This window comes from Strongyloides ratti (assembly GCF_001040885.1).
Source record: "Strongyloides ratti genome assembly S_ratti_ED321, chromosome : 1".
In the NCBI taxonomy this organism is placed as follows: domain Eukaryota; kingdom Metazoa; phylum Nematoda; class Chromadorea; order Rhabditida; family Strongyloididae; genus Strongyloides; species Strongyloides ratti.
This window is the reverse complement of record NC_037307.1, coordinates 4859407-4885849: the sequence shown is the minus strand read 5'-3', so window position 1 is coordinate 4885849 and position 26443 is coordinate 4859407. Positions and strand designations below refer to the sequence as shown.

At 21.5% G+C, this 26443-nt stretch overlaps 9 protein-coding genes across 9 annotated transcripts; 6 read left to right on the top strand and 3 right to left on the bottom strand.

Moving 5' to 3' along the window:
* Window positions 1-21: 21 nt before the first annotated feature.
* SRAE_1000157400 (RNA recognition motif domain and Nucleotide-binding, alpha-beta plait domain-containing protein) lies at window positions 22-1654 on the bottom strand (the record flags this gene model as incomplete). Its single annotated transcript, XM_024648547.1, has 3 exons — window positions 22-164; window positions 204-544; window positions 1164-1654. The coding sequence occupies 3 exons, from the start codon at window positions 1652-1654 to the stop codon at window positions 22-24; spliced, it is 975 nt and encodes a 324-aa protein (XP_024502514.1).
* A 6193-nt stretch (window positions 1655-7847) lies between these two features.
* On the top strand, window positions 7848-8192 carry SRAE_1000157350 (ShKT domain-containing protein; the record flags this gene model as incomplete). Its single annotated transcript, XM_024648546.1, has 1 exon — window positions 7848-8192. The coding sequence occupies one exon, from the start codon at window positions 7848-7850 to the stop codon at window positions 8190-8192; it is 345 nt and encodes a 114-aa protein (XP_024502513.1).
* Window positions 8193-8430: 238 nt separating this feature from the next.
* SRAE_1000157300 (ShKT domain-containing protein) lies at window positions 8431-9291 on the top strand (the record flags this gene model as incomplete). The annotated part of the gene is made up of 2 exons (XM_024648545.1): window positions 8431-8453; window positions 8601-9291. The coding sequence occupies 2 exons, from the start codon at window positions 8431-8433 to the stop codon at window positions 9289-9291; spliced, it is 714 nt and encodes a 237-aa protein (XP_024502512.1).
* A 207-nt stretch (window positions 9292-9498) lies between these two features.
* Window positions 9499-11189, top strand: SRAE_1000157200 (RNA-binding protein 28; the record flags this gene model as incomplete). The annotated part of the gene is made up of 2 exons (XM_024648544.1): window positions 9499-9603; window positions 9645-11189. 2 exons carry the CDS (start codon window positions 9499-9501, stop codon window positions 11187-11189), a joined length of 1650 nt encoding a protein of 549 aa, XP_024502511.1.
* Window positions 11190-13203: 2014 nt separating this feature from the next.
* SRAE_1000157100 (Serum response factor) lies at window positions 13204-20242 on the top strand (the record flags this gene model as incomplete). The annotated part of the gene is made up of 5 exons (XM_024648543.1): window positions 13204-13215; window positions 15466-15573; window positions 18193-18619; window positions 18679-18785; window positions 19754-20242. 5 exons carry the CDS (start codon window positions 13204-13206, stop codon window positions 20240-20242), a joined length of 1143 nt encoding a protein of 380 aa, XP_024502510.1.
* Window positions 20243-22313: 2071 nt separating this feature from the next.
* On the bottom strand, window positions 22314-22997 carry SRAE_1000157000 (U2 small nuclear ribonucleoprotein A'; the record flags this gene model as incomplete). Its single annotated transcript, XM_024648542.1, has 1 exon — window positions 22314-22997. One exon carries the CDS (start codon window positions 22995-22997, stop codon window positions 22314-22316), a length of 684 nt encoding a protein of 227 aa, XP_024502509.1.
* Window positions 22998-23167: 170 nt separating this feature from the next.
* SRAE_1000156900 (Hypothetical protein) lies at window positions 23168-23417 on the bottom strand (the record flags this gene model as incomplete). Its single annotated transcript, XM_024648540.1, has 2 exons — window positions 23168-23283; window positions 23327-23417. The coding sequence occupies 2 exons, from the start codon at window positions 23415-23417 to the stop codon at window positions 23168-23170; spliced, it is 207 nt and encodes a 68-aa protein (XP_024502508.1).
* Window positions 23418-23510: 93 nt separating this feature from the next.
* On the top strand, window positions 23511-24688 carry SRAE_1000156800 (Hypothetical protein; the record flags this gene model as incomplete). The annotated part of the gene is made up of 4 exons (XM_024648539.1): window positions 23511-23595; window positions 24165-24328; window positions 24368-24473; window positions 24522-24688. 4 exons carry the CDS (start codon window positions 23511-23513, stop codon window positions 24686-24688), a joined length of 522 nt encoding a protein of 173 aa, XP_024502507.1.
* A 916-nt stretch (window positions 24689-25604) lies between these two features.
* On the top strand, window positions 25605-26177 carry SRAE_1000156700 (Hypothetical protein; the record flags this gene model as incomplete). The annotated part of the gene is made up of 2 exons (XM_024648538.1): window positions 25605-25816; window positions 25862-26177. 2 exons carry the CDS (start codon window positions 25605-25607, stop codon window positions 26175-26177), a joined length of 528 nt encoding a protein of 175 aa, XP_024502506.1.
* Window positions 26178-26443: the final 266 nt, after the last annotated feature.

Here is a 26443-nt window from a genome sequence, read left to right as displayed (position 1 = left end):
ACCTTCTTTTTTCTAGAGATCTTATATTCTTTGATTATTCATTGTTTCATGAGTAGCTGATGGTGTTGTCATTTGTTTTTGAAGTGCTAGTAAATGAATTGAATATAAAGGATTAATTGTTGTAAGAGATGGAGAAAGATTATAAGATTCATATGTTGATGAAACTAAATATATTTAATTAATAAAAGTATAAAGTTTCAAACCTTGAGGATTAAATATAGCATTTGGATGTATTCCAATTCCAATGTTTCCGGGATTATTTACTGATGCTGCTAAACTTGTCGCATAATCAAAATATGCTTGTTGATTAACAGATGGTAATGATGATGTTGTATTACTTGTTAATGTACTATTATTATGATTGGATACACCTGCTGTTTGATTACCGCTAGTAGATGTTGTGGTTTGAACTTGAGGTCTATTTGCTGAGTTAGCTATAGCTGCTGCATGTTGTAAATGTGCCGCCAAAGAAAATTGGTTAGCTGATACAGCAGGAGCTAACATTGGATTTGGTGCTTGTGTTGGTATATATAATGGTGAAAGCCTAAAAATAATTATAATATTATATATTACCTAAAATTTTAGTAATTTCAAATACATTCAAAAAACATTGATTAGGCTTGCACTATTGATGAGATCGATAAAGATGTGAAGAAATAATATTACGAGAAAAAAAAAATAATTTATAAATAAAAATAATTTTTAACTATTATAAAAACTTAATATTATCTATAAAAGCAGTTAATTCAAAACATATACAAAACAAATTTAACTATAATTTATAAACAATTAATATATTTCTTCACATATATAGATTATTTCTAATATAAAAAAAAATAGCAAAAAGGTTAGTGAAATCAAATTTGTATAATTTTAAGCATATAAATTTAACGAAAGAATTTTTTTTTTTTTAGACTTTTTAATTGTCTTTCAAATTTATATATATATATATAAAAGTTAAGAAGAGTGAGGTGAAAAAACACTTGGCAAAAATGATACATTAAACACACTTTAATTTATAAAGTCAATCTCAAGTCCTCACACAACTAATCTCACCAGTTTTTTTTTTTTAACTTTTTACAGCATAATTTTTTTTTTTGCTTTATTTCCTTGAAGTTATATGTATATATATATACATTTATTATTATTCTTCTTTAACTTACCCTAATCTGGCTGCTGGAAATAAAGCTTGTAATTGTGCTTGTAATGGTAATTGTGATAATGTTGAGGCAACTGCTGCTAACTGTGCATTATTTCGTGGTTTAGCTCCAAGGTAAGCTAAATTAACATTTGCTTTTCTACCATCTATAATTGGATTTGGATCTTTACATGCTCTCTCTGCAGCAGCACGATCTTTCATTGTTACAAAACCATATCCTCGAGATTTTTGAGTTACTCTATCTGTTATTACAACAGCCTCTTCTATATCACCATATACTTCAAAAAATTCATGAAGTGTCTTGTCAGTTGTATGATACGGAAGTCCTCCAACAAATATTTTAGTAAAAGTTGTGTCTTTTGATCCATTGGCGATGTGTTCTGCTGACTGAGCAAGAGCAGCAGCAGCGGCTGATGTAATTAAATGTTCTGATGGTCTTGTTGAAGTGACATTGTTATTAACCGGTTGAAGAGGCCCATAAATAGCTGGAAGCATTTTGATGGGTTTTTTTTTTTAATAAACTTTTTTTTTTTAATATTTTAGTTTAAGTAAAAAAATAAATTAAATGTTATAATGCTAAAATTTATGATAAAATTTTTATTAATTTTATAAAAACAAGTCTTAAGAAATTGTTTCGAAGAAATATATTATAGAATAAAAGAATATTTAATAATCTTTTGCAAATAGCGTTCATTTTATAATAAAACAACTTAATTAATACATTTTTCATCCTGTACTAATTGACATATTTTAATTTTGTTCATTTATTTTAAACACAAGTATTTGTCGTTTTAAAAACAAGAATGTCAAAAGAAGTGTTAAAAAGGTTGTTTTATTTAATAAATTTAAAAAAAAATAAATATATATATTATTTATAAAAAAAATTATTCCTAGTATTGGTAATTTAAATATTATTTTTAATTACAAAGTTTTACTCTAATTATGATTGAATGTTACTGTTAACAATATAAATATCTTAAACTATATAAATTAGATATAATTTTGGCAAAAAAAAAAAAAAACAAACTTGAATAATTAAAATGTTTTTGTTTAACAAGAAACAGGTTTGATAATTAGACAAAAAGCTAAAATGTTAGTGTATGAAAAATGAAATGATTTGTGAAAAATAATAAAACGTGATAGAATTTAGTTTTAAAAATTAGTTAAAAGTTTTTACATAACAAATAAAAATGAAACACAACATAAGTTAGTAATTTTAAATATTTGTTTTTAATTATTTGTATTAAATAAAAAGTTTTAAGGAAATATGATAACAAAGATAGTTAATTTTTTATATTTTAAAAAATAAAATCATTAAAAAAAATTGATTGTGGTAAGGTTAATTTAAATTTTTTCTAACTAAAATTTATTTTCTTATACTTTTTAAGTAAAAAAATAGTATAAATCTTTATTTGATAAAACATTTTATATTTTATAATAGAAATAAATTAAAAAATTTTAATGGTTAATATATAATACATCTTATAATTATAATTTTTAATGAGGAAATGTATCTTAAAAATTTTTTAGTAATATACAAACACAGCTTGATATAAAATGATGAAATAAGATTATAATGATAAATAATTACATTAATTAAGAAAAATAAATAAAATAAGTATGATTAAAAATTTTTATCTTTTTTTCTAAATATTATAAATCTTTACTGTTTATAGATATTTTAAAAAGCTATAATTTTAATATATATATATATATATTTAATAGAACATTTATAATTGTTTTGATAGTATTTTTAATGGATAAATAAATGTTTAATTTGTTTTGCATTTAGTCATAATCAATTAAAAAAATAATAAATAGAATTAGATAAATTTTTATAAGTTTTATATTACATTACAATCTAGATTTAAAATTGTACAATAAAATGTTAAAAGTTAAGTTTTATTAATAAAAATATAAAATGTATCATTTATTTAGGAATTATTTTAAATTGATATTATAATAAACAGTAAAATCAAATATAAGTGAATTAAAAACTAAACTACATAAGTAAAGTATTGTATCGTTAATGATATTACAATGTATATTTTAGAAAGTTGTATTATTAACCCTAACATAGTATCTAAAACTGGTCCCTACACTATATTTAAAGATAGAGGTTCACGATTCAAAACTTGAGAATTGGATAAAATACAATATCAATGATAGTGTTGAGGAATGGGATAAGAGAGTTTGATGTAGTATACCAAAATTAACCTTTATAGATAAATCTTATATAAATATTAATAGTGATATGATAAATTTTACAGTCTCTAATAATAGGTTAATTTTAACAATACAAATCTTTTTATTTTGATAGAAAAATGTAAAGAAAATTTCTAACATTTTTACTATACATCTTAATAACTATTTTTGAGTGACATTATATTGTGTTTTATAAAATAAAAGCTAACGATTATCTTTATGATAGAGTATCTTTAAATAAGTAAAACATTTATATGGAGATAATTTTATGATCATCTAAGTGATATATTAAGATAATGGGTGTATATTATTTACATTAGACTCCTTATAATTATACACTTTATAGACATGAAAATAAGATTCAAAATATTTCAACAGACAAAAAGGTATACTAAAAATATTAACATAATAATATATATAAATATATAATAGATTATCAACTATATAATATAAAAATTTTTATTTATAAATATTATCTTATAATCTAAGTAAACTTTTTATTATTATACAAAATAATAATAAAGAAAATAATTGTTAGATTATTTATTTTGAAAAATTTTTCATATAAAATAACATGTTGTTGCGCTGAATATTAATTTTATAGTACCTATCTTTATTTTGAATATGTGTATTAAAAATGTAATACTAATTGCGGAGATAAATGAAGTTCTCCAATCAGTCAGCTGTTACTGAAAGTTTTTTTCTTTGTTTGCGCAAGAAAAAGATTATTAAACATAGTGTATTTAAAAATATTTAAGAAATCAAAAGGTGTCACAGTGAAGTTAAAAAATTTTTTTTACCTACATATATATATTTACTTAAAAATGACAATAACATTTTAAAAAGTTAACATTTTGTAATAAAAAATTTTTTTTTTTATTATAATATTTTTATTGTTGGAGGTTAATTAAACAATAAGTTAAATGTTTATTTATATATTTTTTAAGTTTGAAAAAGTATAAATTAATAATAATAAATAAAACAAAAAAAAAAGAAAAAATTTAACATAATAATATTGAAGATGTAAAAATAAGTTGAAATTTGAAGAGTAAGATAAAAATAATTAAGTTTAAATAAATGTCGTGATAGAAGTGTGAATAAACTTAAAATTTTTTATTAGCATTGTTAAAAGTAGTCACGCATAATAGCCTCTTTTTTCACTTTATTTTACAGTATTCAATGTATGCATATCTTCTGTATTTTATTTGAAATCTTAATAAACACTTGTAAAATAATAAGCTTAATTTTGATAAGTAGTTTCATTATGTTTTAAATTAGCATTATAGTTATGTAAAATAAGATGTATAATTAAGAAAAATTATTAATTATACTAAAATTATAATAATATATTATCAAAAAGAAATCTAGATTATATTACAAATTACAAATTATTATATTTATTTAAATTGATTATTATTATAATTTATAAATTCTTCAATTTAGATATATCAAAAAAGAAATTTTTAATAAATATACCCTCTCCTTAAACTACTTAATAAATAGAACAAATGTCCTTGTACTCAATTTATCAATATTCATGCATCTTACCATAGTATTATTTTTTAATCCATCTTTACCATTAATCAACATCATATTTAAAACTTAAAAATAAGAAATAATAAAAAGAAATACTTAAATTAAGAATACCATATTGAAGCTTAATAATCTTTTGATAAACTTTTTACTATTATTTTTAATGTAAATCTCTACATTAATGTATTTCTTTAATAAAGTTGGAAAGCTGTTACAAACAAATGATAAGTGAGTTTTGATTAAAAAAAATTTTTTATTATATATAACTTTCTAGATAATAACTCACTTTTTATTTATAAAAACAGGAAAATAAGAAATTTTCCTATTGATAAATAATATTAGTCTTTAGCCTTATAATAACTCTGATCATTGAATAAAAAATATCAAATAAAATCTTAAGACTATGAGTATGTGATTTATTACTATATAATAAAGAAATTTTTATAAAATAAAATATTAACTTAAAAATCATAATTATTTTTTAAAATAACTGGTAGTAAGATATTTTAACAAAAATATAATATAATTTGGATAATTAAAAAAAATTTAAGAATAAAAATGATCATTCATTTTTATAAACAATTTATTTTTATTATATTAGATAATATTTTCTACTAATGTTATGAAAATAAATGAGTAAAATGTTAAGACTATATAGTTATTGGTTAAATAATAATAAGAACATGAAATTATAACAACTTTCTTTGATGAAATTAAAAAAAAAATTTCATACTTTTTGATACTCTAATGTATTAGAATATATATTATGATAAATTTATTTTTACATCATACAAAGTTAAAGAGTCATATTTGACACTTTATGGTATAAATAAAAGTGATATATGATAATAAGGACGAAATATTTTTATAAATAGGATGTATAAATTAGAATATGAAGAAGAATTTACTATTTGATGTTATCATATTTATAAATAATTATAAATATGACAAATGAATATTAAAAAGGAAATGTTTAAAAATTTATGCAAGTTTTTAAAGATCCAGCTTTTATACAACTTAGTTTATTATTTTTATTACATTTAAAAAAAAATTGGCTCTACATTAAAATCAATCTCAGTAAAACTTTTTATATATAAATGAAATAAACTATAAAATGTCATGCTTCTTTTAAAAAAAAAAAAAATTGGTTCACCTCCTGCAGCGTAAATTATGTTTGTAAATATTATAAAGAAAAATTTAGTATGATATCAAACATAGCAATAATAATATTTTTTTTTTAAACATTTTATCAAAAAATAACAACAAAGTTTGTTAGATAAATTATGTTAAGCTCATCTTAAGTTAAAAACATGTTGAAATATCAAAATTTGTTTACAATATAAATTTCCATATATATATAATAATCAAAATAAAAACTTTATAAGTGTAGCGAAATTTAAATCACTTAAACTTACCAATTTAATAAAATATAATAAACAATATTTAAAAACTCTTTTAATGATTAATTTATTTGATTAAATATTATGTATAAAAAATATAATTAAGCAGCTATTTATAATTAGTACGATTATAGATAGAATATTAAATACTTTTTAAGCAAAAATTGCTTTATAGTACAAGTATAATATAATTTATTTTACAAATAACATGTCATTTATTATTTATTTAATAAATCAAAGAATATAAAAATAAAATAATAAAAAGTAAATTACTATATTAAAAATTATGCTAACTTATTGTTATATCAAAATTAAATAAATAATATTTTTTTTATTGTTATTTGTATAGCAAAATATTCTTAAAAAAAACTGTTTTATACTAATAACAATTTAAAAAACGAAAAAAACAAATTTGCTTAATTAAAAAAAAATATTCAAGATAAGAAGTATAATTAATATTTACTACATTGTGCAAATAAAAACATCGTTTTAAAAAAAAAAAGATATTATCTGTAAACTTTCCAGTACAATAATACTGTATTTTTTTTTTATTTGATGTAAATAAATATACGAAAATAATTTTTATAAAAATTAATTGTTAAAATAGTGTATAGATTATTTATATAGAAGATCAAGTAAAATTATTGGCCTGACAACATTTTTATAATCTGTTTAATATGATATTAAAAAATAATAAAAATATTAAATTTATTTTAATCTCAAATTGTTTAAAATCAATTATATATTAATATTAATTTACAGTTCAATAAAAGTATAATTTTTAAAATTTTATTGTCAAATAATCAAATAAATATATTTCAATTAATACAATTATTTTTAAAATCTGTATTCTGATAAAAAAAAGACTGTACTAAAAACAAGTTTTAAATTTTTTTTTTCCAAGACAATATATTTTACAATAATAAAAAGTTATTGTATTTTTAAATAAAATATAAATTTACATTTTAAATATTTATCATGTTTTTGAATACCAAAAATTAAAATAAAAAGTTTGACATATAATATTGTTAAACAATGGTCTTCTAAAATACAACTTTCAAAAATAACTTTTATTTTCTTGGCATTTTATTTAAATTGCCAGTTGTTTATAAAAATTTTAATTTAAAACTTTAGGATGAAAATATTAAGAAGTAACTGTTTTTATTAATACTATCATGGTAAGTTGTAAGAACATTGACATTTCTTTTTATAAAATTCATGGGGGAATTAAAATGATCTATTTTATAAAAAAATAGCAGATTATATTTTTTTTTGTTGATGAATTAATATATAAAAATCAAATATTTGATATGTTTAAAAACAACAATCAAGTTTTGATGGCAAAATTATTTATTTTATATTTAAAACAATAAATTTTTGTTTAGTTTCTTTTAACTAAATATAAATAATAAATATTTTTCAATTAAATTATTTGTTAAAGTGGTATTGAATAATTTATTCAGTTGTTAAAGTTTGTTTTTTAAAATTATTAAATTGCCTTTAAATAGTTCAAGAATGGAATTTATTTCACTATAATTTTATAAAATAATATGTTTACTATTCACTTTATAATTAATTTTTTAATAATTTTTGCTTTTTCTATAATTGCTACTATTAATATAACTATTGAAACTTCAACTTTAACAACTAGTACAATAAATGACAATAATAATACTGATACTATAAATAATCTTTCTTCCAGTACTATCAATTCTAATACAACTTTAATAGGGGAACAAAATGTTACAAAGACAACAACAACATACTTAGAAAAATGTGAAGATACTACTTTTAAAAATGGATTAACTTGTGATTCTATAAAACAATTATGTGAAAACATAGAATACAAAGAAGTCATGAAGAGAAAATGTCCAAAAACTTGTGGTATATGCTAAGAATTAATTAATATATTGTTAAATAATTTTTATATGTTTATTTTGTTAATTTATATATTTTTGGTAAACATATTTCAACATTTTTATTTCACTTTTTAAATAAGTATATTTAAATAAATAAATATTTTGTTTATTTCTTTATTATTTATATATTATAAATTGCAAATAATAATAATAAATAAATAATTTCTCATATTAAATATAATAAAGGAACGATAATAAAAAAAAAAGTTTGTATATGGTAATTTTTTACTTGAACAGGTGAGAATAATTTAAAAAATTAATTAGATTAAAATTGCTATAAAAATAGACTTTTTTTGTACTATTTTAATGATCAAAAAACTTTTAAATCATGAAATATATCTTCATAATATTATCCTGTTTTATATCATTAATCTACTCCTTAAGTATTGGAAGTTCATGTACTCTTCATAAAGATTGTGACTCTGGTGTATGTACTTTTACGGGTCCTCAACAAGGATATTGTGTTAAAATGTGTAAAATTAATACAAAACCATCAGGTTGTGATAGTAATGTTAACTGTACATCACAAGCTGACAATTCTAAAACTGAAGCTGATGGATGTACAATAAAAACTAAGGAATGTGCTGTTGATGGAGATTGTAAATCAACTGCAACTCCTATTTGTAATCAGTATATGTTAAAATGTGAAGCTGAACCAGCAACAACAACTGTATCATCTACTAAAAATATTAATAATTTATCAACAAAATCATCCTCAAACTCAATGACAACAACAAAAAATAATTTTAATAAATTTTCAAGAAAACCTAGTAATCAAAATATTTGCCAAGATAAAGTAGTAGGTGGTCAAAATGATTGTATTCATTTGGCAAGATTTTGTACAAATACTATTTTCAAACCAATGATGACTGATAAATGCCCTAGGACATGTGGCTTTTGTAATTATGACAATAGTATTAATGGAGGCAATACCAATGGTATGGGAAATAATGGTAGTAATGGAAAAAGTTGTATAGATAAATTAGATTCATGTTATAGATATACAGGATTATGTAAATCTCCTCAATATGAAGATTTTATGAAAAAATACTGTCCATCAACATGTGGATGCTAAAAATAAATATTTTATATTTTAACAAATTTCTATTTTCTTTTTTTTTAATTTTACATTCATTCCACTTATCATTTTTTATCATTTTTATTATTACTTTTTATCATTCTATAAATAAATTCACTTTGAGATAAATAATTTTGGTATAGTGTATATAATATACAAATATTTTTTTTTTAATATATAAATATATTTTTAAATTTTAAATAAATGTTTCCAAAATTTTATGATAAAGGAAATCGTGTATCACGTCAAAATCACCGTGGTGTTGGTATTAAATCATGGCGTTTAATTGTACGAAATTTACCCTACAAAGTAAGTTTAAAAATTTAATTTTTTTTAATAATATATTTTAGACAAAAAAAGCTGAATTAGAGGAAATATTTCAAAAGTATGGAGTTATACAAGAAATAGTATTACCTCCTAATAAAGATACAAGAAAATTTAAAAAATGTTGTGCTGGATTTGCTTTTATACAATATAAAAGAAAGGAAGATGCTGAAAATGCATTGAAGGGAGAAAATTTTAAGGAATACAAAAAAAGAAAAATAGCCATAGATTTTTCGCTTGACAAGGAGGATTATATTTATAATAAAAGTTCACAAAATCCTGATGATATGTCAGAAATTTTGAAAAAAGTTTTGACAGATAGAAAAAGAAAAAGTACTGATGATGGTGATGAAAATGTTAAAAAGATAAAGGAAGAAGTTATGGATGATGATGAATCTGAAATAACTAAAAAAATGGAAGTTAAAAAGTCAAAAATGACTGATTCTGGAGGGAAACATACTAATGGAAAAAAATTAAATGATAAAAAAAATCAGAAAATGGTTGCTAATAAGAAATTGGATGATGAAGAAGAAGAGTTAGAGGATGAGGAGGAATTAGAAGATGAAGAAGACTTGGAAGATGAGAGAGAAATGGAGAATGAAGAAGAATTAGAAGATGAAGAAGAGTTGGAGGATGAGGAAGAATTAGATGATGAAGAAGAATCTGAAGACGAGGAAATTAAACAAGAGAATGAAGAAATGGATGATGAAGATGCTGAAAAAGATGGTGATAAAAAAGTTCAAAGAAAAGAGGATATTGCTGTGTTGGAGAAACGTGTTATTTTTGTACGAAATTTACACTATGATGTTATGGAAGATGAATTATCTGAAGCTGTTGCTGATTGTGGAACAATAGAACTTTGTATAATTTGTAGATATAAAGATTCAGAACATTCAATGGGAACTGGTTTTATACATTTTTCTACACCTGAAGAAGCACAAAAATGTTTAGAAAAAATGGAATCACCAAAAGGAGTTGTTCTGGAGAATCGTCGTGTTGCTGGTTACCTAGCTGTCCCAAGGACAGAAGCCTCAACTTTAAAAGGTGGAGAAAGAAAATTACCAGAAAAACGGGATAAAAGAAATTTAAAATTATTAAAATATGGACATATTAAAAAAGGAACAGCACAAGCTAAAAATATGTCAGAACATGATACTAAAAAACGAAGTGATCTTGCTCTTGCTGCAAAGAAAAAATTAAAAAATCCTCTTATGTTTGTTTCTGATAGGCGTTTAGTTATTCATAATATTCCCAAAAATATAGATGATAAAAAATTATATGATATGTGTAAAACTCATTGTGGAAATAAAAATGGAAAAATAACAGAATGTAGAATTTGGAGAGAAAAACCTACTTATGGTAATGATCCTAAGAAAGGTAAAAGTAAAGGATTTGGTTTTGTAGCTTTTGAGGAACATAAAGATGCATTATTCTGTTTAAAACAATTAAATAACAACCCTAAGTTGTTCACTGACGAGAAAAGACCAATTGTTGAATTTTGTGTTGAAAATTTAAGTGCTATTCGAGCAAAAGAGAAAAGAAAAGAAAAATCCAAACAAACAAGTAAATAGATCATAAATTTTAAGATATATTTTTTTTATTACTTTCGTTAAGTTTTCATTTGTTTTTGTTATTATTTTTAACAATAAAATATTAATTTTTTAATCAAATTTTATTATCATTATTTATCTATAAAAAAATTTTTTATATCAAAAAAGAAAATGTACATTAATTTAATGTTTGTGAAATGTCTATAGTGATCATTTTAGGAACGGTTATTTTAATAATATTATTAATTTTAAAAGACATAATAAAATGTTATTTCCTATATTTATTTCATAACGGGTATAAAATTAGGTACATTAATGAAAAGAAATGTATTAGATATTGGTGAAGTTGTAGGTTGACTGTTGATAAGATCATGAGAAAAATCAAAAAAGGAGTTAAATTCAGTTAGTGATATTAACAATGCTTCCTTCTATTATATCAAAATATCATTATGAACTTTGTACTTTTTTATGAGAAAAAAAGCATCTTGTTATAGGTACCTTTTATTCCTCTTATTAAACATCTTCTTTTCTCAATAAATGTATTTTTGCAATTCCAGAAGTTGTATGAATTTTTTATAACAAATGCAAGTTTCCTATTAATAGTTGTGTTTCTATTCTGTATATATATATGTATATATATATATATATATATATATATTTTATCTTAATACTTGTTATATGTTTGTTTAAAATATATATATATATATATATCTTAGCAAAATAATTCTTGTCTTTCCAATTTTTATTCCTATTTAGTTTTACATTCCAAATCTCGATCATCTTTTTATTTCTATATATTCTTAAAAATTCGCATTACAAAGCATATTTTAAGAGATCATATATCTCTGTTCACAATATTTTCACATATATACTTACTCTAGTAACTGCTATTGGAGACTATATACGTAATATGTCTCTTTTAATTTTTATTCATTATGATTTTTAATTTAACTTGCCACTATTAAAAAGTTTTATTTCATAATATATTATTTATAAAAAAAAAAAATTTAATTTGATACATTACAATAATATAGTAATTTTTTTTTTCTTATTAATTTTATATATTCTTATTTCTATAGTAAAGTTAAATTATATATTATCCTACATTTATTGTATAAAAAATAAATATCAAGATTTATCATGAATAGTAAGACGCCTACCTTCTTTGCGATATAATAATTCTATTCCAAATATCTTAATCATTGAAGATCAGTTATATTACTTTTTTTTTTACTTTTAAAGTGTGACTCATGAAAGTCATTTATAATAATATATTCTTTATCAACAAGCTAAACTTTTAACTGAATATTTATAAATGTTTATATATGCAGAATTTTTTTTTACACTTTTAACAAATATATGATGTTATTTTATCTTCATCATATCTAGACTAATCAAAATATTTATTATTTAAGAAATAGAATGTTTTAAAAACATTCTTAATTGAGATAAATATATATTTAGGCATCCTTGATAGAATGAGTAAAAATATATTTTAAAATGTTTAACTATTTTAACTGTACCATTCACTATAAATATATACTAATATTGTCAAATTGTACATTTTTTTTTTAAATAAGATTTCGTTTATATAAATTTTTTTTTTTTTAGTTTCAATATATTTTTAAGTTATTACTTTTAGTAGACAAAATTAGGATGAATAATAAGTTAGATTAAGTAACATAACTAAGATCATCTATATTAACTAAGATTTTACAAAAAAAAAAAAATTATATATATATAGTCGAAAGTTGTCTGTTATGTATTGATGGTATGTTTTTAATCAACATATAGAGATGGTTAGTAGAATAAATTGACATTTATTACATATTTAGAAAGCCCCTGTTAAGTTACAGCCATCTAATATTTCACTTTACTTATCTTTGGTTAATAGTCCGATTTTTAAAAAAATTATATAAAATAAGGGTTGATTTTATTTATGTCCATATAGATACACGCTCCGCCCCAAAAATGATTTGTTTGAAAAAAGATAGTTAGTTGTTAGTAAAATAAAAGAAATTTATTATTACTTTACATGATTTGTATAGTAAGTTAAGATTCTTTTTTCTTTTTTTTTTTCTTTACATCTTTTAAAAATAAAAATTATCCTTTATCGTTTTATCTTATGATTCTTCTTCTATGTTTATTATTATTATTTATTACCAAAATTTTGTCTTTTTAATTCTTCTTTTGTTCATTTCTTAACAATCATACAATACTGAAAGTGAATTGATAAAGTTTTAAAATAGGATAGTGCAAGTTTTGGTTCTCCTATTAACTACTTGTTTAGAGAATCTCTCACAATACAGTGATTGATTAAGATCACAAAGCTTGATATTTGAAGATGATTTGACAGTGGTTGTCTAAAAGAAGTGAAGGTACTTATATTCACGCAAACGAGAAATGGAGAGAGTAAAGCTATTTTTGTTAAAGAAAGTAAAAAGTACATGCTTAATAAAATAAAGTTACAAAATTTAATCAGCTGACTGGGTAACTTTAAGGCAACCAACCAATTTCTTTTTTTTTTTTCATATCTTATAATCTTAAAAAAGTCAATTTTTTTTTATTTAATTATATTTTGTTTGTTTCAAATTTTTATTAATATATTCTTAACTAAAAATAACTTATTATTTTTATTTTAAAATAGTTTTACAGTAATTTTGTAATATTACATACCCATATCAGTTTACAAAGAAAAAGTTATTTATTTTAAGAATGAACAGTTCACTTATTATATTCTTATTCTTCTATAACTGTCTTAGTTTGCGCAATTTTTATACATATATAAATATATATATTTGAAGACTCCTATTCTTAATTTGATAGGTGAGGGTTTTGCTTTATTAGCCAACTTTTACGATATTTGTATGTCTTTATATTATTCCCATTAAATCATTGTTTCAAGTTTTAAAAAGAAGCTCCCAAGTTACCTTCTAATAGCTAGTTACCAGGGACTCATTTTGTCTCTTCAAATTATATACAAATTGACTTTAACTTACTGAAATGTTAGTAAGTTACTTCTAAAATAGTCAAAATCAGTAATAAGACAAAAGAAGTGTATATAATATATAAAATTGTTTAGCGTAAAGAGTTCTTATATCGGTGTTACGTGAATATTTATTAACTGAACCCGAGACACGGGAGCTGAAGATGTTATAATATTATTTTTAATTTTATTTATATGCAATGTACCTTTATTTAGAATTTAAAAGTAGAAGATGTGTTACGTGAATCGTGAGATTAACATAAGATGTCTAATGATTACCATATAGTTACTAGTTTTTGTTAAACTATATAATATATAATGAATATCAAAGACTGCTAATTTGGTATTTCACTACATATAGCATCTTTCATATTTATTCGCATCTGTTTTTATTTTACACAAACATAGCTTTACTTACATGTTATATCATTATTCTTTAACATTATATTTTCTATATATATTTTAATATATTAATATAATACATATAAGAAGCCGAAAGTTCAAATGTATCTGGTTCCTTCAATGGATTTTTTTCATTACTTTCGGCATATATCATTAGTTGAATAAAATAAAATCTACTAAAACATTCCTTTTTTTTACTTCGCCAGATGTCGTTAAATTTAAAAGTGTAAAGTCATCTTATTAATTAAACTTCATTTGGCCATATTTTATCCATTTATGATGTTCACATTATTCTTAAGATCAATGATCCTATTTATCCTAGTAACTCTTGCCATTCACTAAAATAAAACATATTCCTTTTACAATAATCATTTTAATTTATCTTTCGTTGTAATAATTTTATTTTTCAATTTATGTCTGTTAATGCTTTCACTCATCTTCACATTCTTCTTTTTCTCCCATTTCTAAATACCATATAAAAGTTATTTAAGTAATATTAAATTAAATCAGACTACATAGGTTGATTTAAGGAATCGACAACTGTTCTCTTACATTATTTTATGGGCCAGAAAAAAAAAATAAAATATTGTGGAATAAGAAGGCTGGGAATTTAACTATACATATATAGAAAACATACTGTACCGTTATATAATAGGTTATATCTATCTTCTCTCTCGATGCGATATATATTCATTTTATAATACACATGAATGTAAAACTTTTTTATTATTTCTTTAGATATCACTTTTATTTTCTTTTTAATCACTATATATAATATTTAAAAATATTAATTTTTTTTTTTGTTCTTTATCATTTAAAAAAATATATCTTTTTTTTTTGTATTTTATTTTATTTTTAATATTATTATTATTTATTTATTAAGGTATAATTTTTTTTTCCTCTTTTTAGATATATTTAATGACGTCATCTCCTTTAAAAGAAGAAGCAATTTTCAATTTAACAAATTTTGGTGCCAACGGATCTCTTCAATCGTTATTCCTCTCTCATCAACAAACAGTAGGTTATATAACTTAATTTTATTATTATTACATATATATATATATATATGATATAAATATAAAATAATAATAATATATATATATTCCATATCAACTATATTAGACCCGTTAAATACTATAGTATTTTATATCTTTATCTCTTTAAGTTCATTCTATTCCCACACACTTACATTCTAGGTTATTTATTATTACGAAATTTAGGTATTATTAGCTTAACAACAAATGTTAAATCTATTGCCATAACTAATCACAATTATATCCTTTCTTTTCATATCACCATACTATGTAACTTATATATATCATAATTTGCCAATCGTCTTCTTATTATTTTTTAATTCACAAATATTATTACTTTGAGGGGAAAATCAAACACCCACTTGGTTATATTAGATCTAGCCCCAGTCAAGGCTCATTCTTTATTCACCTTCTTTGTAGTATCTCTGAGCTGTTATCAGTAGATTATATTTTTGACCAACCTATAAGATGACATTTTATATTATTACATCTATTACTGGATTTTGAGAGACTTACAACTATATATATTATAATTGTTAGAAGGCATTTTATTTTCCTATTAAAAACACAACACTAAATAGAGATTTTGATTTTTAGATTTAAATACACACGTTCCTTAATCTATTACTTCCAGAGGATAATATAAGCTAATATAATATATATATTATATTATAACTCCTCCTAAACTTCTAACTTCTGTTTCCTTTGCCGACATTTTACTATCATTAATTTATATCTACTACTGGTCCATCTTTTTCTATAAAAGAGGCTGTTCATTTTAAAAAGGATTTGCCATCAAATATACCTAGTAGTGTAATAAGTAACTTTCACTTTATTTGTCTTATTTTATTATCAACAACTACCCCACATTTTACAGATTTTCTATTTTTATCTGACACATATATTTCTGACAATCTTTATAAGCTTTTTTTTTACAGCACCAAACTCTCAAAATATCTTTATTTGATGGTGAAAATGTTTTTAAAAAATATCAACCATTTATATTTCTTATCTGATTGATGAGAAGAGGCATACCAATATATGTATACCTTAAAAAAACATCTATTGCTTTTCCATTAAATATTATACATTTATCTTCCTAATTCTTCAAGTGTAAATACGGTTGAGCTTAAATGAAATATGTATTATTTAAGTGATAGAGAAGCAAACATATTTACAGCTAAGAAAATATATATACATATATATATATCTAGAAGAAGGGATGTATATCCTTACACATCAACTTACTTCCTTACACTGATCATAAGAATAATATGATATAGAAAATATATCTGGGGAAAACTAAAAAGCTCTAACATTTTAAATTTTGCGTAGGTGATTTTATTATATTCGTAATATAATATATAATTTCCCTAATATTTTAAGAATATTTTTTTTTTTATCCATAAATAGATTAGATATATCATATTTAATATTTTAAAAATTTATTTAACAATAATTTATTATTATTATTATTATTATTATTATAATTAGTTACTTTTGATTATTATTATAAAATTTATAAATTATATATATATATATATATATATATATATATATATATATATTTATATATATTCTAATTCATCTTTTCTTTTTTTTTATCACATATATATATATATATATATATATTCTTTGAATAATTATCATTCTAAAACTAAAGCATTCCTTAATATTCTAATTATTTTGATCATCAAAGGCTAGTTAAAACTCATAAATCTTATATATAATATTATATATATATATATATATATATATATTTCTTCACCATACATTTACATATTCATGACAAACATTCCATTTATTTTTTTAATTACTCTCCTTATTATATCTCATAACTTTATATGATATATAAATATAAAACTATTTTTATACATACCACAAGGCTAACTTGATATTTTGATGGACTTTTTTTTACCATTAATTAGCCTTCTTTAAATATGCGACACTTTTCTTCTTTTTTTTTATATTATTAATATAAAAACATGGGAAAAATATAGTTTATGTATATTATTATTATATATAGTAACAAATCATAACTTTTATTTATATATTTTACAGTTTTATTTTAGTTCATTTTTATAGTCGCCATAACAATTAAAAAAAAAAAACATTTTATTTTATCTTTACATTTCGCTGTTTCTTTAAAATGTGTTTATGATCAAAAAGGAAAATTTGTAACTCTTTTTATTTTTACCGAAAAATACCACTTCCCCAATCTATTATAGTAATATTAGACAAAAAAAAGTTGTCTTTTACCTACTTGTTACATCTTTCAAAAACTTCCTACATATTTATTTGCCAATTTTGAAATGTTATAATTAAAAGAACAATTATTTATATAAAATATATTTCTAATCATTTTTGCCATTATCTTTAGTTTTATATTTTACTAATAATGACACTTATTATTACACAACTTCTAATTATGTCGAGGTGATAGTATTTTTATATGAGGAAATATAAAAATTTTATTTAGTCGAAATGGATTACTTATTACTTTATTTTTTTTTATTTTATTTTTTTTTTACTTTTAATATATTTTTAAAATATATTTATATATATACATATAATATTTTTTTTATATTATTATTTATTTTAGAGCACATCAGATATGGCTTCATCATCTCCTTCTAAGGAGTCAAGTCCTCAGTGTGACACTCCTAATTCAGGGGATCCTTTGATTAATTCTCTTTATATGAATACCCAAGATCTTAATACAACTGTTGATACCTCATCTGTTGGTAATGGTGGACTTCTACCAAATGGTAAAAAAACAAAAGGACGTGTTAAAATAAAAATGGAATATATTGGTAATAAACTTCGTAGGTATACCACATTTTCTAAAAGGAAGACAGGTATCATGAAAAAAGCTTATGAATTAAGTACATTAACAGGAACTCAAGTTATGTTATTGGTCGCTAGTGAAACCGGTCATGTTTACACTTTTGCAACAAGTAAACTGAAACCAATGATTAGTAGCGATGTTGGTAGGAATCTAATTCAAACATGTTTAAATACTCCTGATGGTATGTTTAAAAATAACAATTTTTTTTTCTTATAATAATATATAATATTTTTTTTTAAGATAAAGTTGATGATACTACTAGTTGTAAAACAGAATTTACTTTTGAACCACCAATGGGCTCTGTAGGGAGTGGTTCGAGAAAAAGAAAATTTCATGATACAGAGAATGTAAGTTTTTATTACCGTATCTAAAATAAAATAATGATCATGACCATATATATATGACATAGTATATTAAAAATGTCAATTTTATACAGTCTACCTCCTATAAATGGTTCTTCCTTTTTTAAAAAGAATACCGCTTTTTTTCTATATATATAAATATACATTTATAGAAACAGAATACATGCATAAATATTATGTTAGAGAACTATTATTTATTTTATCAAATAATTTTTATAGCTTTTGTTTAAAAAAAAAAAAGATATATATATATATATTTTAAAACTAATTATATATATAACTTTTAAATAATTAAATTTTACCGAAAAGTGTTAACATCAAAAAATATATATTATATAAAATATTAAAATACCTTTTATTATTTGTTAAAGTAATTTTATCTATTTTATAATAGATATATATATTATAAAAAAAGTTTTCCTTTTTTTTAGTAGTATTATATTTAATATAATTATCAATTTTATTATTTTTTTTTTATCACAAAATAATTATAAAAAAAAATATTAAAATTTACTTTATAATATATATAATATAATACTTTTGACTATTAAAAACAAGTTACTTTTATATAATGTATATATAACGGTACTAAAATAGAAGCTTTGATAGTTAACTAAAAACAGCTTGAATATTTATAAAGAAGAGAAATTTAAGAGATGAGGTATTTGTGTTGTTAAATCTTTTCTTTATTCTTTCTATTGACAAGTATGATTTAACTTCTATACCGTAGACAAAAAGGGACAGATAGTTGATGAGGTAAATGAAAGAAAAGGGATGTAGTCATTAAATAATTGAGGGATGTGTAATTCAGTTTGGTAATAAAATATTGAAATATATTTATGTACTTTATAAGTTCTTTTCACAGTGTATATTTATAAAAAAATAATAAAAAAAAATTTTTATACGTGAAAAATTAAAAAAACTTTAACTAATAATAATTATATTATATTTAGATTTCTCTTCAATCTATGATTAATCCTTCAACATTAAACATTACTTCTGTTACACAGGATGATTTTGAATCTGACAATGATTCCGATTCCGGTGATGCAGCAGAAACATCTTCTGCCTTCCTTCTTCAATCTTCACAAAAAGATATATCTGATAAAGAAAAACAAAGAAATTTACAGCAAACTCTTAAAGATGCTCTTAAAGCTGCAGCTAATCAAAGAGAAATTCAAAAGAAAAATAAAGAAAGTAATGTATCAAAAAGTAGTAGAAATAAATCTGGATTACAAAATGGAGAACAAAATTCAGTTGCTAGTTTATTTAATCCAAATATCTTTACAAATAACAATACAGGAAACACAACACCTGAAATAAATGCTTTTGTGCCATTTTTATTGCAAAACTTGTTAAATTCTTATGCTACCAATAATAATCAAGTTTTCAATACTTCATCTACCAACGAAAATAGTACTTTAAATGATAACCAGATTTAGTAAAAAAAAAAGAGGGTTAATACCAAGAAATTTGACTATATTTTTCAATTATATTACCTTATATATAAATAATATAAATAAAGTTTTTTTTAAGGGAAATTTTTATAACATTTTTAAATGTAACTTAATTATAAATTAAAATTTTAAAAAATATAATATGTATGAAACTTTTTTTTTTATCCTTTATTGATTAAAAATATATTCTAAAAGTTGTTCTTGAATTATTAAAAAAAATTGTTTTATTAAAAAAAATATATAAAAATAAAAATATTTTATAATTTAAATAAATAATTAGAAAAATATTAAGAAAAAAAAAAGATATGGGATACTTTATTTTAATATATTATTAACATATAACTATATTTAATGTTTGATTTTAAACATATGTTTTATACAACAAATGATTTCTTTGAAAATAAAAAGTTTGACTGTGTATCAAATAAATGAATGTATAAAAAATCACGTAAAAATGACTTTTGTAAAAACTTTAAAATTTACCATCAAATTACATAAAGTTAAATTTTTATAATTATTTATTCATTTTTAAATATACATATATATTGAAGTATTTAAAAATTCATGTAAAATACCAAATAAAAATTTTTAAATATACACAAAATAAAATTTTGAATTTCTATGATTTTGAGATATGTATAATAGAAAAATATTTACTAAATTTTAACATTATATACATAAGATTATCTTAACATCTAATGATAAAAAAAAACATTAGTATATACCAGTACATATACATTTTTTTTTTATTAAAAAAAAATATTTTATATTTAATATTTCCATATAATAAAAAGCGAAATATGGTATTTTGTGGGTGAATAATCAAAATCAGACAATGTTTGATTGGTTAGTTGGAGTAGGAAAAAAGAGAAAAATAGATTATGGAGTGTATAAGTAAAAAAAAAAATTTTGCTATAAATCAAAGAATTAATCATTATCAAATATAAGTAATCAAAAAAAAAGTAGATAACAAATTGAAAAAGTACTTCTATTGAACTAGTGCAACCATTTTAAAAATTATATTTACAAAAAGAGATTTTATTTTGAGGAGGAAAATAATTTTGTTTTAATAGAAATTTTAAGCAAATTTTTATATATACAATTATTGTAATGTTTAAATAGTTATTCTAGAGTATATTTAAATGATGTATAATATTTGTTTTTATATATAATTGTTTTTTTTTATTATAGTTAATTTGTTGATTTTGTTGCTAAGATTAATAAACTTTTTGATTAACAGTTTAATATTCTTTTTTCCAAAAAATTTTATTATTAATACATTATTTTTATGAAAAAAATTTCTAATAATTTTTAATTTTATGAGATAATTTATAACATAAAATATTTTACAACAATATTATGTAAATTAACACTAAATTAATATTTTTTTTATCTATCAATAAAAGTTCTTCTTTATTTATATAACATTATAATTTGTAATAATGTTATAAAATGTTAAAAAATTTTATTTAATTAAAAAATATGTGACAAGCAGAAGACAATTTAAATTTATACTAGCAAGTTTTATAGTTATGAAATATAATATCATTATATTTTATGGCACCATATAATTAATCTACTTTAATACTTTTTAAGTAATAATCCGTGAAACTGAATATCATGTTATAAAACTTAACTTAAATAAATGATTAATAACAATAAGTGTTAATTTATTTATTAGAAAGTTTTTGAATTATTATACTTATTACAAGTTAATTTATATTTTTTTTGTGTAAATAACAGGTAAAAATAAATTTTGAAATTATTGTATACAATTAAGTATTGAATATAAATAGAATATGAAAGACATCAATAAATGAATGGACAATGTTCTTTACAAAGAAAAGTATTATAAATGTTGATCATAAATTTTAATTCAAACTTGTTTTATTGCTAATTCTAAAACTATATTGTCTTGTGACTTAAGTTTTCAAGTATAATAATTTTTGTAAAACATCTTATATTAAATCAAATGGAGTACCAGAAATGTATTGTATGTCTTAAATTTACTTGACTCAACAAAAAAAAAAACACAAATCACAATAAATTAAATTACTTATAACGTCAATGACTTCTCGATGGCCTCCAACTCAGCTAGAGTTTTAGCATTTTTGAGGGATAGACGCAATTGTTCCTCTACTTCTTTAGGGAAACGTTGTAATTGAACATCAATATTTATCTTTTCTTCCATATTTTGAACAGCACTACTATATTGAACAAATTCTTTTATATTAACTAAGTTTTTCTTTCCTTTAAATAATTTATCTGCTTCAACTCTATCTTTTTGGCGAATAATTTTACAATCTAACACCCTAAGTGATCTAATTTTATAGATAAGATACAATTTATAATTTTTTTTGTATGAACATGGATTTCCCATTAAATGTAAAACACGTAGTTTCTTACATTTAGCTAAAGGGTTTATATCTCCTAATTCAGCTAATAAATTATTTGTCAACATTAAAACCTCCAAATTTGGAAGTTTTTCTCCAATGTCATCTGCTATATACTTAACCCTGTTATCATGCAAAATGAGAGTCTTTAGATTATTTAATCTTGGAAAGTTTTCAAGTTTTACAATACTGTTAATTGAAAAATCAATACAATCGTAGGCATCTTTTGTACATCCCAAATCAGCTAATTCTGTTATTGTCATTCGACGAAGCTGAAGTTCCCTCTGACGACAAGGGTTAATCCTTGAGAAACCGTTAAATATGAGATCTTCATTTAAACGTACCATCTAAAAAAAACTAGAACAAAATATGTACTAATAAAAGTAAGTAAAAATAAAAGAGGATAACGACCATTGTAAATTTTTTTTCAACACAACTAAATTTTATTTTGATAATAATCAAAAAAAAAACATTATTTTTTAATTTTAATGTATGATTATTTCAACTATAAGCTAATTTAATATTTCCATGGATCAATGTTTCTTGGAATGGCAGAAGATACATGTTCAAACATCTTACTATGGCCTTTCATCATACTGGCTTTATGATAGCATTGCCTTTCATAACAACTACCTTTAAAAAAAGCTACATTAGAAGTATGAAGATTTTAACTTACCAAAATAACAACACATAGCAAAAATAATCCATTGATCTTTGTGTTTAATAAAAACGTTTCTAAGGGTATATGATAAAGTAAAAGTTCCCATTTTGTATTATAATTTTGATGATGTTGGACCTTCCCCGTCTAATAATAGCTCGTCGAGAATAGATTTTTTGCCGTTTGCTTTCCACTGATAAGTATGAAACCAATCAATTCCTATCAAAGTACCAGCTATAATCGGCCAAATATAGATAGCAGTTTGCTTTCGGAATTTAAACCAAAAAGTATGTGTCATAAATGTTGAAGACAAATGTCCTAAAAATAATAAGTTATAAAAAATAATGCATTCAATTGTGATAAGTTTTATGGATAAACGAAATTCAAATACACAAAAATATCTCTGTGGGAGTATCTAAAAGTTTTTAAACTATTATGAGAATTAGTTTCATTTATTTAAATGTGAAATAAATAAATATTTCCATGAATCAATGTAGAGAAATATTCATAAGAATATGTTGTACCATTCTTAAAAAAATTACGCTCTATCAATTAGCTTTTTAATTGATATACAATATTCCAAAGCGACATGTCGTAGACGATGTTGGTAAAATGTCGGAATGAAAAAATTTTCCAAGAATTTTCTTTGTGCTTTTGGTTTTGTTTCTTGATAATTTTTACCAGATCAATTAAATTTATGACAATATTTTTATGCTTTTAATTGGTGGTAGCTTTTTTGCCAAAAATTTATAAGAAAATATTGATTGCATTTGTATATTTTTTTTAACATTACTTTATCATCTTATAATTATGATTTTTGGTTTTTTTTTGTATAAATAATATTAATATTTTAAAGTATCTTTAGTAATGGTTGTATCCAGAATCGTTGATACACTTAAATTTACAGGGGAAACCTTAAAAGGAGCTGCTATAACATTAGCCTCTCCAAATGCTCCAATTCCAGAATCAAAAGTTATAGCTAATCGTATGCCAGCAAGACCTTTTACTGCAGCTGAATGGGTAAGTAATTTTTAATCTTAATAATTTTTTTATTTCAAGTTCCGTATGTGGTCATGGAGATATTCATGGAAATATATGCCAATCTTCCGTAATTTTCTCTATTCTGGTCTTATTGTTTATGGTGTCATAAAATTTGTTTTACCAAGTAAGTATTTTAAAAATATTTTTACAATTTATTATTATTTTATTTTAGTTAAACCACGACACAAGATTCAATATGCTCAAGCTGTTGAGAATGCACATCATCATGAAGTTGAAAAATTCTATGGTTATAGACAAAAAGTCCAAGATGCTCTTTATTTCAAGAAATACAACCCACTCAAGAAGGAGGGAGAAATTGATGTTTCTGGACACCATTAGATTACTATTAGCATATATATATATGTGTTGGATAACAATAAATATAAATAGTTGTTTTTTATACAATTTTTTTTCGATAAAATCGTATGCTTAAATTTTCTATTTTTATAATAACGTTATATTTTTTAAAATCTAATTTGGGGGAGTTCCTTTTTCCAATTGAAGTTCTTAGCACGATCTATAAACTATTAATGATGGTTATTGAGACATTTCAAATCGTTTCTGTAGTCAGTCCCATCTTGTTTTAAAATGTTAATATTTTTATAATACTTAGGTCGCCGTATTATTTATAATAGGATGTATTACAAATTTATTTCCGCATGTTTAAATGCGTTTATCACAATTACTTGTTTATATGATATGATAACATTTTAAAATAAGTTGCTCCTAAATCTTTGAAACTTTTTTTTTTTTTGAATCACGTTGACGAATGTATGGTTATATATATGTTATATTTTAAAAAAAAAAATATTAATATTAAAATTTTAGTAAAGTTAACTAACATCTTCTTAAATGATTATTTAATTGCTCTTTAGTTTATATATTAATTATTGAAAGTCTTAATATCAATATACCTCGTTTCTTGGGGATCAGTGTTGATCTTTGCATTGTCGTTGTAGAGCGCATCTTTGTTTAAAAGAAGAGATTGTTTTAAGATACGATGGAACAACAAAGTTAGAATATTGCAACTATTTGTTCACTATAATGTTGTAGTTTTTTAATCTTAATTTTATGAGGAAATAAAAGTTGAGATTATATGAAGTTTAGATATCAATAAAACATAAAACGATAGTTTGATGAACTACTTTGTAATTTAGTCTTTTTATTGTATTAATTTATTTTTAAAGTTGTAAATTTTTATTGCTTTATAAACTATTATAATACTTTATAGAAATTGGTATAGTTGTTTTTTAACATGGCACCATTCTTGTCCCTTCATAAAATTGCTCAAACTCCAGTCACTTTAACTAGTGTTACATCAGGATTAAATAAAACAATTTGTATGGGTAATTCACAAAATGTTAAAAAAAATAATATTTCACCAAAACCAATAGTAATCAGTAAATTTGGCAATGATATATTTAAAAATGATAAATCAAATGACATCAATTTCTCAAATATTTCTGGGTATGTTATAAAATAAAAAAATATATGTTTTATTTATTTTTATAGAATGAAGACATACAAATTTACATCATCACCAAAAATCTCAAAAAAAAGTGTTAAAGTATTTCATAAAAAAGTTTCAGAAATTCAAAAAATTGCCACTTCAAAACCACCAAATCTTGAAGAAGTAGCATTTCTTCAAAATGACTGGAAATCTTTTAACCTTGATTCTAATGGTAAAAAAGATAATAATATTTATATATTAAAAACAAAACCAGTTGATAATACTAATTTCACTCCATTTGACATTAATCGTTTTTTAACGGATCGAATTGCAGAAGAATTGGATATTGATCCTAAAGTATTGCATTACAGTTCTTAAAAAACAAAATAGGTTTAGATAATGAATAATAGTTTATTAGGATTTTTATATATGATTAATTTTGGTGGTATAAATTAAGAAATTAATTTAAATGAACAAATTTTTATTGATTTAGATTTCTTTCAATATTGCAGATGATATGATTAGAGCTAGAAAAATTGAACCATATATTTTTTTCAAAGTCGTTGTTATTGTATAGAAAATAGTTTTTTTGTTGTTATTAAATTAATATATTTTACGGTCTTATTTAAAAAAATAGGAAAATA